This window comes from Tupaia chinensis, unplaced genomic scaffold (assembly GCF_000334495.1).
Source record: "Tupaia chinensis unplaced genomic scaffold, TupChi_1.0 Scaffold000063_1, whole genome shotgun sequence".
Lineage (NCBI taxonomy): Eukaryota > Metazoa > Chordata > Mammalia > Scandentia > Tupaiidae > Tupaia > Tupaia belangeri.
The window spans coordinates 3819226-3831460 of NW_006159521.1; the positions used below are offsets into that span (position 1 = coordinate 3819226).

The 12235-nt window shown below is 38.5% G+C and overlaps 1 protein-coding gene across 1 annotated transcript in view; it reads left to right on the forward strand.

Annotated features, from left to right (window-relative positions):
* The window catches only part of VPS13C (vacuolar protein sorting 13 homolog C), a 203215-nt gene that overhangs the window by 50708 nt on the left and 140272 nt on the right, over positions 1-12235 (forward strand). Inside the window, exons 13-18 of the mRNA XM_014593070.2 lie at positions 1473-1600; positions 3903-4009; positions 4569-4740; positions 6087-6149; positions 11324-11453; positions 12007-12101. Of these exons, the coding sequence (XP_014448556.1) occupies positions 1473-1600; positions 3903-4009; positions 4569-4740; positions 6087-6149; positions 11324-11453; positions 12007-12101 (695 nt within the window). The remainder of the gene's footprint in view (positions 1-1472; positions 1601-3902; positions 4010-4568; positions 4741-6086; positions 6150-11323; positions 11454-12006; positions 12102-12235) is intronic.

Here is a 12235-nt window from a genome sequence, read left to right on the forward strand (position 1 = left end):
ATGCACCCTATAGCAAAAACCTAAAAAAAAAAAAAAGAAAGCAAGTTGCCAGATCCAGGACTCAGCCACATGCCTTAACCACCCTGTCACCTGCCGGCTCCACACTTGTTTTCTGTACGTTGTTTTGTAGTGATTGCCATCAGATGATAGCTGGCCCTTTCTTCTGTTCATAAACCCCTTTGTTTAATGGCAGAGTCGCCAACTGCTGCCTGTATGTGAAAGCACTTCTTTCGCTGGTGAAAGAACTTGTTTAGAAAGCTCTACTTTATTTTTAGACATTTTCCATTTATAAATAACCTGTTAATCAGTTAAGACATTTTTTGCAATCTTATGCAAATTGTGATTGCCATAAGATATTACTACTTAGGTAGTGTTAATACTATTCATAGGTAAAATTTATTACCTTACCTCTGCCTTCATTGTGTCCTTTTTATACTGTTTTTCAAACTCAAATATTTCCTTATTTGATTATGAGATTATGTATACAAGGATCATTGTGACAATCAAAGTGGTGAGCAGTTTTCTATGTAAATGAGATTTATTCATGATTCTGTACCTAAATTCTGCTAGTGATTAAATAAGACAGAGATGGGGTGAGCAGATGCTGTGGTAGTTATGTTAAAGTGCTGGACTCCCACATGGCTGAATCCCGGTTTGAGGCCCAATCCTGGCAGTTTGAAAATCATGCTGGGTCATTTGCATGTGTGCCCAAAATCCCAGGAGGAGAATGGAGGAGAAGGGATTGTGGCAATCCCTCTCACTGCCTCTCCCTGCTGAGTACACGTTACCCTATGGAAAAAACATAAAAAAGAAAAAATTAAAAGAAAGACAGATTATCCTGATTTTCTTTTCTTCCTTGTATTATTATTATTATTAATATTATTTTTTTTGAGACAGATTTTTGCTATAGGACACATGAGCTTGCTGGAGAGACAGAGACAGAAAGTGAGATATTACCCTGTGGGGTGGCGGCCACACTGCAGTCCCTCCTCCATTCTCCTCTTAGGATTTGGGCGTGCACACACATGTGCCCAGTGTGAGTTCCAGGCTGCCAAGTTTGGGACTTGAACCATGGTTAACCACACAGGAGTCCAGTGACATAAGCATTACACCATCTGCTGGTCCCTGTGTTATATTTAATGAGTAGTAAATAATTAAATATATTGTCCAAGAAAGAGAAGCCTAATTTCATGCATACTGTGAATAATCAAGAATAGGTTGGGTTTTGCACATTTCTTACCTAGAACCATAAGGAGTCCAATTTCCACCGTGGATTCCACTTTAACCATTGACTTTACAATCAGATTTCTGCAGACGAATAAATACTTGAATATATTAAGGTAGTGATTTTCTTATACAGATTTTTGATCATTTTTCTTTACTTTTAGAGTAACAGTGTTCTCATAATTATTTACAGTTGTTAATATATAAAAGCATATAAACATACGTTCTGTTTTCTCATGTGACACAAGTTTTCCAGCCAATATCAGCCTCTGCAAAACTCTACATGAATCCTTACGCAGAAACAGAACTTAAAACACCAAAGCTGGATTGGAACATAGAAGTACAAAACATTGCCATTGAACTGACCAAGCCTCAGGTGAGATCCAGATGGACCTTCCTAGCTTTGACAAGGCTTGAACCGTCACTGCTGCTATCTTCTGTGATCACTCCTTTCGTAATGGTCTGGTGGTTCTTTTGGTTCATTATGTTGACATTTCACTCTTTAAATCTTTTTTTTTTTTTTTATGAAATAAATTTGAAATTTAAGTGATAGTTTCCTACATTGAATTTTTTTTTTAAATATATGGTGGAGTATCTTATCAAAATGTAATGCATGACATTATTTCCATAAAATTCATAATTGTTGATGGGGGTTTTAATGTGTTTTTCTCTCCTCAGTTTTAAAAAAATTTTTAGTTTTATTTATTATTATTTATGATTTGCTGCAGGGCATGTGCACTTGCCAGAAAGAGGGGAAGGGAGGGAGGATAGCAGGGAGAGAGGGAGGGGAAGTGAAAAGGCAAGGTACTAGATCTGGGACTCAAACTGCAGTCAGCCATGTGGGAGTCCAACACCCTAACCACTATGCTACCTGCTGGTCCCTCTCATCAGTTTTTAATAACAGAGACTCTTACATTAAAATTTATTTCTTGGGGGGACCAGCAGTTAGCGTAATGGCTATGTTGCTGGACTCCCACGTAGTCGACTGAGGTTCGAGTCCCAGACCTGGTGTCTTACACTCACGCCGGGCGCGTGTACGTGTGTGCCCAGGATCCCGAGAGGAGAATGGAGGAGAAGGGATTGCGGCATGGCCATCCTCCCTGGGGGGTGATTTCTCACTTTCTGTCTCTGTGTCTCTCTCTGTCTCTCTGGTGAGTGCATGTGCCCTCTAGCAAAAACCTCTCCAAAAAAAATAAAATTATTTCTTGGGGCTTGTGGTTGGCACAGTGATTGGGGTGCTGGACTCCCACATGACTGACCACGGTTCAAGTACCAGACCTAGTGGCTTGAAAATCATGCCAGGTGCGTGTGCATGCATGCCCCAAATCCTGAGAGAATAACGGAAGAAGGGATTGGATTGTATCCATTTTCCCATGGGGTGATTTTTCACATTCTCTCTCCTGTGAGCACTTGTGCCCTATGGCAGTAATTTGGAAGAAAAAAATTATTTCTTTAATTAAAAAAAAATGTTTCATGAGAATGACAGAGAAAGACAAGTACTCTCAACATGGTCTCATGGTGACCCACCCCAGCCTTTTTAGCCAACGAGAATCACAGGTGCATATGCCTGGCATGTGATGGTCAACCTGGGGAGTGGAACTCATGGTCTTCTGTAGGATCCAGCTTCGCCTGAACTGCACATGACTGTTTTATACTAAGCTGGCCTTGTTTATCAGTTTTTAGAACAAACATGTGGGCAGCTTTTTTTTTTTTCCCCTGTTTGTTTCCCAGAGAGTTTGGGTAGCATCCCTGGAGAACTAGAAGTCCGAGGAGGACCGGAGGCTAAGCTAAGTGAACTTTTTAGCCAGGCTGGCCCAATAAAGATATAATGCAAGTTATTTTTATAGTTTCAGATCTTGGAAATAGCAGCTAGTTAGCAAAGGAGAAAAAGGTGAAATTAACTCTAATAACATTTTTTAGCTTAATGCTTAAAAAAACTTCCAACATATAATCAGAGTAAAACATTATAAAGAACTCTTTTACATCTTTTTTTCCCCTCCCCTTAAGTCTCTGAAACCTGTAGTATATTTTACACTTAGGATACATTCAAGTTGAAACTAGATATATTTCATGTGCCAAAAAGCCACATGGTAGGTAAGCCTTAGGTATAATTGCATTCAGGGAAATGAGGAGAAAACCGGACTTGCCCCTTTATTTTTCCCGCAGTTGTTATCTCTGTGGGTGTGGTGCGTGTGCACGTGTTTCCCTCCAGCTCTGATAAACGTGCACATAAAGTCGCTGTGCTGGTAGAAAGCTGGGTCCTTAAGTAACGTTACCTTGCATACACAGCACATTTCTGTAGCAGAAATAAGATGAGAATCCTCTTATAGATAGCTGCTGTTATTTGCAGCTCTCAGGTCTAGAGGAAATATATGCAGTTTGAGCGACATGTTCCATGTCAGCAGATTTATTTCATATTTTAACATCTCTGAAAATAGGAAATATAGTATTAGTAATCTGACAGTTTAATCGCAACACTCTTTTTTTTTTTTGGTGATGGAACCTAAAAATTATGAAACAACTTATAACTGTTTTAAATTTGATAAAATATGCCATTGTGTCAACAGGCAATGATATTTAGGGAAGTTAGAGTCTGAGTAGTCTGAAAAGTAGAATAAAATTTGGTCTTTTTTCTTGCGTACAATGTAATAAATAAAAGCTCGTTTTTGTTTTACTAGTACTTAAGTATGATCGACCTCTTGGAGTCGGTGGATTACATGGTTAGAAATGCTCCTTACAGGAAGTATAAGCCTTGTTTACCTCTTCACACCAATTGTCGGCAATGGTAAGTTAGAATTTTATATTTTCTGAGAAACACATACTTACATGCTTAGGGTCTCAGAGTTCAGAGAGCTTTAAAGCCATGCAATCTGGCTACATGTATGTTTTTAAATAGGCAAAAGAGGGATGTCTTTTCTATGTCCTTGTCACTTTTTTTTTTATAAACATATCCTCTTCTACTCCTGCTTCTACAGTCCTGGTTTTTAAACTTAGTATTTGAGACTTTTAGTATTTGAGACTTTTAGCATTTTAAAGTCTTATTGTTGATCAGACATTCCCAAGGACTTGGTGTCGGAACTGTACTGGGATTACTATGACTTTCTCCCAACATCCTGCTTTGTGACTTGTGATTTCACTTTGGTACACCCTCTTCCTAAAGGGTTTCCTTAAATCTATGTAAGTCAGGGAACTAGTATTACTTGAAATGTCCTTGCTAAGCTCTTACAAGGAGACAGTTAAGAACAAAAAAATTTAACAGTGTACTATCTAAAAATTCAAAGTTATTTCCTTCATTTTCATAAGCCTTTATATTCATATATGCATTAATGAAATTTGATTTTCAGGTGGAAATATGCAATTGATTCTGTTCTTGAAGTTCATATAAGAAGATACACACAGATGTGGTCCTGGAGTAACATAAAAAAGCACAGGCAGTTACTTAAGAGTTACAAAATTGCCTACAAAAACAAGTTAACCCAAACGAAAATGTCAGAAGAAATACTGAAAGAAATTCAGGTATATGTCTCATGTAGTAGAGCTATTATCTGTCTAACAGTTCTTTAGTCGTATTCTGCATTTAATATAAAATAAAATATAATTTTAGAAAGGACAGAACTCATCTCTTTTTGAGAGAGAATTATAGGAAAATGCAGACTATTTTTTCCCCTCTTTAAAGAAAAAAATCCCCTTTTTTTCATTCTAGTAATAGATAAAACATGGTTGTAAATTACCTAGAGAAAATGTATCTAGTTTTTACAGTAATGTTTATAAAGTAAATATCAGAGCTGTTTATATACATATATATGTGTATATGTGTGTGTGTGTATATATATATATATATATCTAGATCTATCTATCTATCTATCTATCTATATATATATATCAGCTAGCTATATTTTATTGGGTTGTTGGAAAAAATCATGATGCATTTTTGCATAGAAAAATACATTATGACTTTCCCGATGACTTAATATTTACATAAAACAGCTTTTACTACTTGAGAAAGAAGAATCTTATTTACCCTCTTTTAAAATATGTAAAACACACACTGAATGCAAGATTTACTTAATATGATATGATCTAGGTTAAAGAACTGTTTCTGCCACTGACTGCAATGTGAGGAGTGAATCGAATTCTTACTCTGAAATAATGTGACAGGCCACCACTGTGATGTATCAGGAATACTGTAGGTGTTGGGGCCTGGTGGACTTGGGTTCGTGTGCTGGTTTAGATACTGAGCCAGGTGTTCTGAGGGCCATGGCCACAGGTTTCACAGCCTCCCATGTCTGGTGTTCTCATGTGTAAAACGGAGACAGTGTCTGTTTCACAGAGCTGGAGAATTGCCTGAAATAACACAGGAAGCACTTAGACAGATCCCCAGTAAATGTTAGATTTTTCCTACCTACTTTGGTATAAATTCCGCAAATCAGTTTCCACTTTAGCCTACTTGTTGATGTGCAGAATTTTACATTCTTAAATTTCGTGTGTTTTATAATGTGCTTTTAGTACAGTGGTTGTAAAATAAAGAGAGAAAAGTAAGAAATAGGAATCATAAAGGTAATACCTAGAACAAATCTCTTTCCTAAATATTCTTGTTACTGTACACATGTTTGGCTATCTAAGAATTAGAGTGGTCCTACAGAAAAATTTTAATTTTTATACTATATTTAATGAAGTTTTTTTGGAAAATTTTTCTCTTAACTGTAAAAATTAAAATTCAAAAGGCCAGTGTATGTTCACATTTATAGTTATAATTTCATTAGATCACAATCGTTGGTAGTGGAGGAGATAAGTCTAGAAATCATAGAAAAAATTCTTTAATGATCATTTTTCTTGTCTACATGTATCTCTTTGTTTTACAGGACTTGGAGAAGACTCTAGATGTTTTTAACATAGTTTTAGCAAGGCAACAAGCACAAGTTGAGGTAATCACTCTTTATTAACTGGTTTTATATTTTAAACGTACTAAACATATTTAACATATTATATTTTAAACATATTACTCTTAATAAACTGAGTATCAAGAAGTCAAAGTTTCACGGTAAGTTGTTGAGATCTACCCAGTTGAGAATAGAAATTGATTTTTAAATCACTTACGTTAATCTCAAAGAACAAACTGGAATACTAGGAGAAAGCCACTATTGTGACTGAGAAAAAACTTAAAACGTTTTATAACTGTGAATTTGAAAAACTTCAAAAGTAACCCATAACCCTGGCAACTCGGAGTTCTGTTAAAATTTTGACATGTAGGCTTTCAGCTTTTCTCCCGTGCTTATATGCCTACTCAGTTGTGCTTTTCATCCTCCGTTTCTTTTACTTTATTTTCCCCTTTGTTTCTTCTCTTACTCCTTCCTGAGACGGGCTGGATCACAGTCTGAGGACCCTGCTAGGGGTGTTTGTTTTTCTTTCTTTTCTCTTTCTCTGTGTCGCTCATGGGAAACATAAGTAAATAAATTTAAAAGCCAAAACAATGTAGTACCTGCCCTTTAAAAACTATCAGTTGACTTGAAAAGATTTTAATAAAATATTCGCTTTATAGTGTTTTCTATATTGAGATTTATAAAGAACTATTCATAAATCCACCTCTTCATGAAGTTTTGAAAGAAAGATTTAAGCTTGCAGTCTGGTTTAATTTTCCCTGAGAGAAGTGATAGTAGCTTCTTTAAAGCTCAGATCATATACATCTAATTTGGTATCTTTTCAGGGTGGCATGGCTTCACCTCCCTGTGAAACTGTCAAGGCAGTTAAAGTCCCTGCTGGCTGACCTCTGCTGTTGTTGAAGGAAACTCGCTTGTCATCTCAGTGCTTCTGAACCCTAGCCGCCCGTTAGAATCACTAAGGGAATTTAAGGGAGGAGAGTCTGAGGAAAGACATTGAGGAGAAAAACAGAGAGGAAAGGCATTTATGGGACACAGACATGGATCATTATCTGTTGATGATAACGTGTATAGTGTGCTCACCTGGACTGATGTGAAGTGTATTCATGTAAAATTCACTTTACAAGCTAAGTGAAGTATAGTGATTTGATGTATAAAATTAAAAAAGAAATAATCAATGCCTGGAACCCACTCCCGCAAACTTTGAATTATTTGGTGTGTAGTGGGGCTTTGACATTTTAAAAAAAAGTATTTTAATGATTTTTTTTTTTTTGAGAGATTTTTGCTATAGGGTATGTGTGCTCTCCAGAGAGACAGAGAGACAGAAAGCAAGAAATCACCCCCCGTGGGGATGGCCACACTGCAATCCCTTCTTGTCTACTTTCCTCTCGAGATCCTGGGCACGCATGCATACACATCTGGTGTGAGTTTCAAGCCTCCGGGTCTGGGACTCAAGCTGCAGTTGGCCAGGTGGGAGTCCGGTGATGTGACCATTACATCTATCTGCTGGTCCCGCATTTTAATGGTTTTTGTGCACAACAAGGAATTGAGCTCACACCGCTGAGTGGTGGATGCACAATGGCTGACTTGGCATTCACTGCCAGTGTGCACTCATCCACGGCGGGTGACACAGAATCCCATTTCCCCACGTGTAGTCTTTACATTCACTAACCAAACCTGTTCTCTGCCGGACAGTGCAGCTGTTTTCTTCTAACATTTCTTTTGGATTATTTCACTTTATTACACACAGAGCCTTACGATATGTTGTCAATTCACAATATTTAAATTCTAAGTTGGGAAAAATTTTAAAGTTTGTTTATTCAGAGAGTGAGAACATGAAGTTCTAAATTACTTACCTCTTTTATTCTCTTTCTCCTTTTTTTGTTAGTGAATTTAGAAATTCAGGGACCAGAGGGACCAGCAGTTAGCATAATAGCTATGTCGCTGGACTCCCACGTAGTTGACTGCAGTTCGAGTCCCGGACCCGGTGTCTTAAACTCATGCTGGGCACGTGTGTGTGCACGCCCAAGATCCTGAGAGGAGAATGGAGGAGAAGGGATTGTGGCATGGCCATCCCCCCTGTGGGGTGATTTCTCACTTTCTGTCTCTCTGTCTTTGTCTGTCTGGCGAGCACACACGCCCTGTAGCATAAACCTCTCCAAAAGAAAAGAAAAAAGAAATTCAGGGACTAGCAGTTAGTGTAATGGCTATGTTGCCGGACTCCCATGTAGTCGACTGCGGTTCGAGTCCCGGACCCAGTGGCTTAAACTCACGCTGGGTGCGTGTGCGTGTGTGCCCAAGATCCCGAGAGGAGAAAGGAGGAGAAGCGATTGTGGTGAGGCCATCCCCTCTGGGGGGTGATTTCTTGTTTTCTGTCTCTCTGTCTCTGTCTATCTGGCAAGCGCATGCACTCTATAGCAAAAACCTCTCAAAAAAAAAAAGGAAATTCAAAGATGTGCATGTGTTTCCATGTATAGTTATAATTTTAAAGTTTTCTGCTGTCTTAAAATTTTTTCCTCCGGGTCTGGGACTCAAGCTGCAGTTGGCCAGGTGGGAGTCCGGTGATGTGACCATTACATCTATCTGCTGGTCCCGCATTTTAATGGTTTTTGTGCACAACAAGGAATTGAGCTCACACCGCTGAGTGGTGGATGCACAATGGCTGACTTGGCATTCACTGCCAGTGTGCACTCATCCACGGCGGGTGACACAGAATCCCATTTCCCCACGTGTAGTCTTTACATTCACTAACCAAACCTGTTCTCTGCCGGACAGTGCAGCTGTTTTCTTCTAACATTTCTTTTGGATTATTTCACTTTATTACACACAGAGCCTTACGATATGTTGTCAATTCACAATATTTAAATTCTAAGTTGGGAAAAATTTTAAAGTTTGTTTATTCAGAGAGTGAGAACATGAAGTTCTAAATTACTTACCTCTTTTATTCTCTTTCTCCTTTTTTTGTTAGTGAATTTAGAAATTCAGGGACCAGAGGGACCAGCAGTTAGCATAATAGCTATGTCGCTGGACTCCCACGTAGTTGACTGCAGTTCGAGTCCCGGACCCGGTGTCTTAAACTCATGCTGGGCACGTGTGTGTGCACGCCCAAGATCCTGAGAGGAGAATGGAGGAGAAGGGATTGTGGCATGGCCATCCCCCCTGTGGGGTGATTTCTCACTTTCTGTCTCTCTGTCTTTGTCTGTCTGGCGAGCACACACGCCCTGTAGCATAAACCTCTCCAAAAGAAAAGAAAAAAGAAATTCAGGGACTAGCAGTTAGTGTAATGGCTATGTTGCCGGACTCCCATGTAGTCGACTGCGGTTCGAGTCCCGGACCCGGTGTCTTAAACTCATGCTGGGCACGTGTGTGTGCACGCCCAAGATCCTGAGAGGAGAATGGAGGAGAAGGGATTGTGGCATGGCCATCCCCCCTGTGGGGTGATTTCTCACTTTCTGTCTCTCTGTCTCTGTCTATCTGGCAAGCGCATGCACTCTATAGCAAAAACCTCTCAAAAAAAAAAAGGAAATTCAAAGATGTGCATGTGTTTCCATGTATAGTTATAATTTTAAAGTTTTCTGCTGTCTTAAAATTTTTTAAGGGTAATTTAAATAAATTATTTAATTTTATTTGTTCTTGTCATTAGAGAGACTTTTGCTATAGGGCATGTGCACGCTTGTTGGAGAGACAGAGAGACACAGGGAGACAGAAAGTGAGAAATCATTTCCTGGGGGGTGGCCATGTCGCAGCCCCTTCTCCACCCTCGTCTTAGGATTTTGGGCACACATGTTCATGTGCCCAGTATGAGTTTCAAGCCTTTGGATCAGGGACTCAAACCATGGTTGGTCATGTGGGAGTCCAACACCTTAACTACTATGCAACCTGCTGGCCCCTATTTTTAAAATGTGATTAGAGAGAGACAGTGAAAGGGTAAGTGAGAAAGCAAGCTGTCAGTTCTGGGACTTGAGGTGTAGTCAGCCATGTAGAAGTCCAGCACTTCACCCACAATGCCACCTGCTTGCCTCCCTGTTTTTTCATTATTCATGTGTATTTTACTGTAAACTAGGCCAAGAGAAGGAGCAACAGAAAAGCAAGTCAGGATAAATTGAGAAAATGAATTTGAGGGCTATTTTTAAAAAAATAATTATTTAATTTTATTTGTTGTATTATTATTATTTTTTAATTTGACCAGAGACAGAGAGAAAGAGAGGAAGAAAGTGAGAAAGCAAGCTACGGCTTCAGGACTCTTAACTGTGGTAGGCCATGTGGAAGTCCAGTGCCCTAACCAGTATACCACCTGCTGGCTTTGAGGACTATTTTTGTTTGTTTTAAAAGAATTATTTATTTGGGACCAGCAGATGGCATAATAGTTATGTCACTTGACTCCCACATAGTCGACCGTGGTTTGAGTCCTGCACCTGGTAGCTTTAACCTCATGCTGGGTGTGTGTGTGTGTGTGTGTGTGTGTGTGTGTGTGTGTCCGAGATCCCAAGAGGACAGTGGGGTAGAAGGGATTTCGGTGTGGCCATCCTCCAGGGGAATGATTTCTAACTTTCTGTCTCTCTGGTGATTGCATGTGCCCTATAGCAAAAAAATCTCTCTCTAAAAAAAAATTACTTATTTAATTTTATTAATTATTATTAGCATTATTATTTTTTAAAAATGTGACTAGTGAGAGACAGAGAGAGAGAAAGTGAGAAAGCAAGCTGTCAGGTCTAGGACTCAAACCTCGATCAGCTATGTGGGAGTCCAGTGCTTCAACGACCACACCACCTGCTGGCCGCTAAGGACTATTTTTATATCCCTTTGTTCCCAGTTGGCAGCCAGCAAAGTATGTGAATTCTGAATACTATTTTGAACTAACATCTTTTGGATTCATCTTCCTTTCAGAGACCTTTTTATTTATCTTAGAAACCTGTAATTCTAGTGACTTCTTAGCTTAAAGATTTGGAAGTCACCTTGCTCAGAAAAATTTGACTTGAAATGTTAACAATCTTGCTGGTAAGTGCAGACTCATTCAAAATGTTCGAAGTTGATTTCAGAAGTAAATTAATGAGGGGATTACATTAACCAAACCATATTGAAAGCATCGTTTAAGAAGGAATTGACGTTTCAGACTCTTTAATCTATAGTGCTAAAAATGAAATGATTATACTTACCTGGCTACACTTGAAAATGAAGAGAGCATTATTCTTCAATTAAATTTTTAAATTTTTGTTTTTTAGGTAATTAGGTCTGGGCAAAAATTAAGAAAAAAGTCTGCTGACACGGGCGAGAAACGTGGAGGCTGGTTTAGCGGGTTTTGGGGCAAGAAGGAGTCTAAGAAAAAAGACGAAGAATCATTGATTCCTGAAAGTAAGCTCCATGTCACATAATTTACTGTACAGCGATAAGAAAACTGCAAAATTTTGTCTTAGCCTGTTGAAATAAAACTCAATAAATGAAATTAGCTCAGGTTAGTAAACATATAAGCAAAGACAGCATGCTGGAACCTTGCTGCATTTATCTAACTAAAATAAAACCAGTTTTCTTGAGAAAAACAATTTATGTCAAATGTAAATGTTTTAAATTTAGTGTTCTCTTCATTCAGCATTCCTTGTTGTTACCTTTTACATGAGCATTAAATTACAGGTTTCACTTAAGTTTTAAAATACTTTGGGACTTTGAAAATTCTTCTGAGAACCGAATTGTCTTAGTTGTGTGTCCTTGCCTTGTCTTAACCTATGCAAGCAAACACAGATGCTTGTTTTAACTAGTCCAACAGGGCGTTGGGGAAAATGACCCAGCTGCTTTTGCTGTAGCATCTGGGCCTATCAATTTTAGCACACTGGTTAGTTTGGCTGTCTTTTCCGCGGTGTCTGTAAAACTAAAACAATTGATTTCTTCATAAACTGTCTTTTCGTCACAGCTATTGATGACCTTATGACTCCAGAGGAAAAAGATAAGCTCTTCACTGCGATTGGTTATAGCGAGAGCACCCACAACCTAACTTTACCCAAGCAGGTAATCATTTACATGGCTTAGGAGGCATTTTGTTTCATTTCATTGTATTATGTTGAATTGGGTTAAACAGGTTTTTTTTTTTTTTTTTTTTTTTTTAAAGGTTTTTTTTTTTTTTTTTTCTTTTTGGGGTGGGC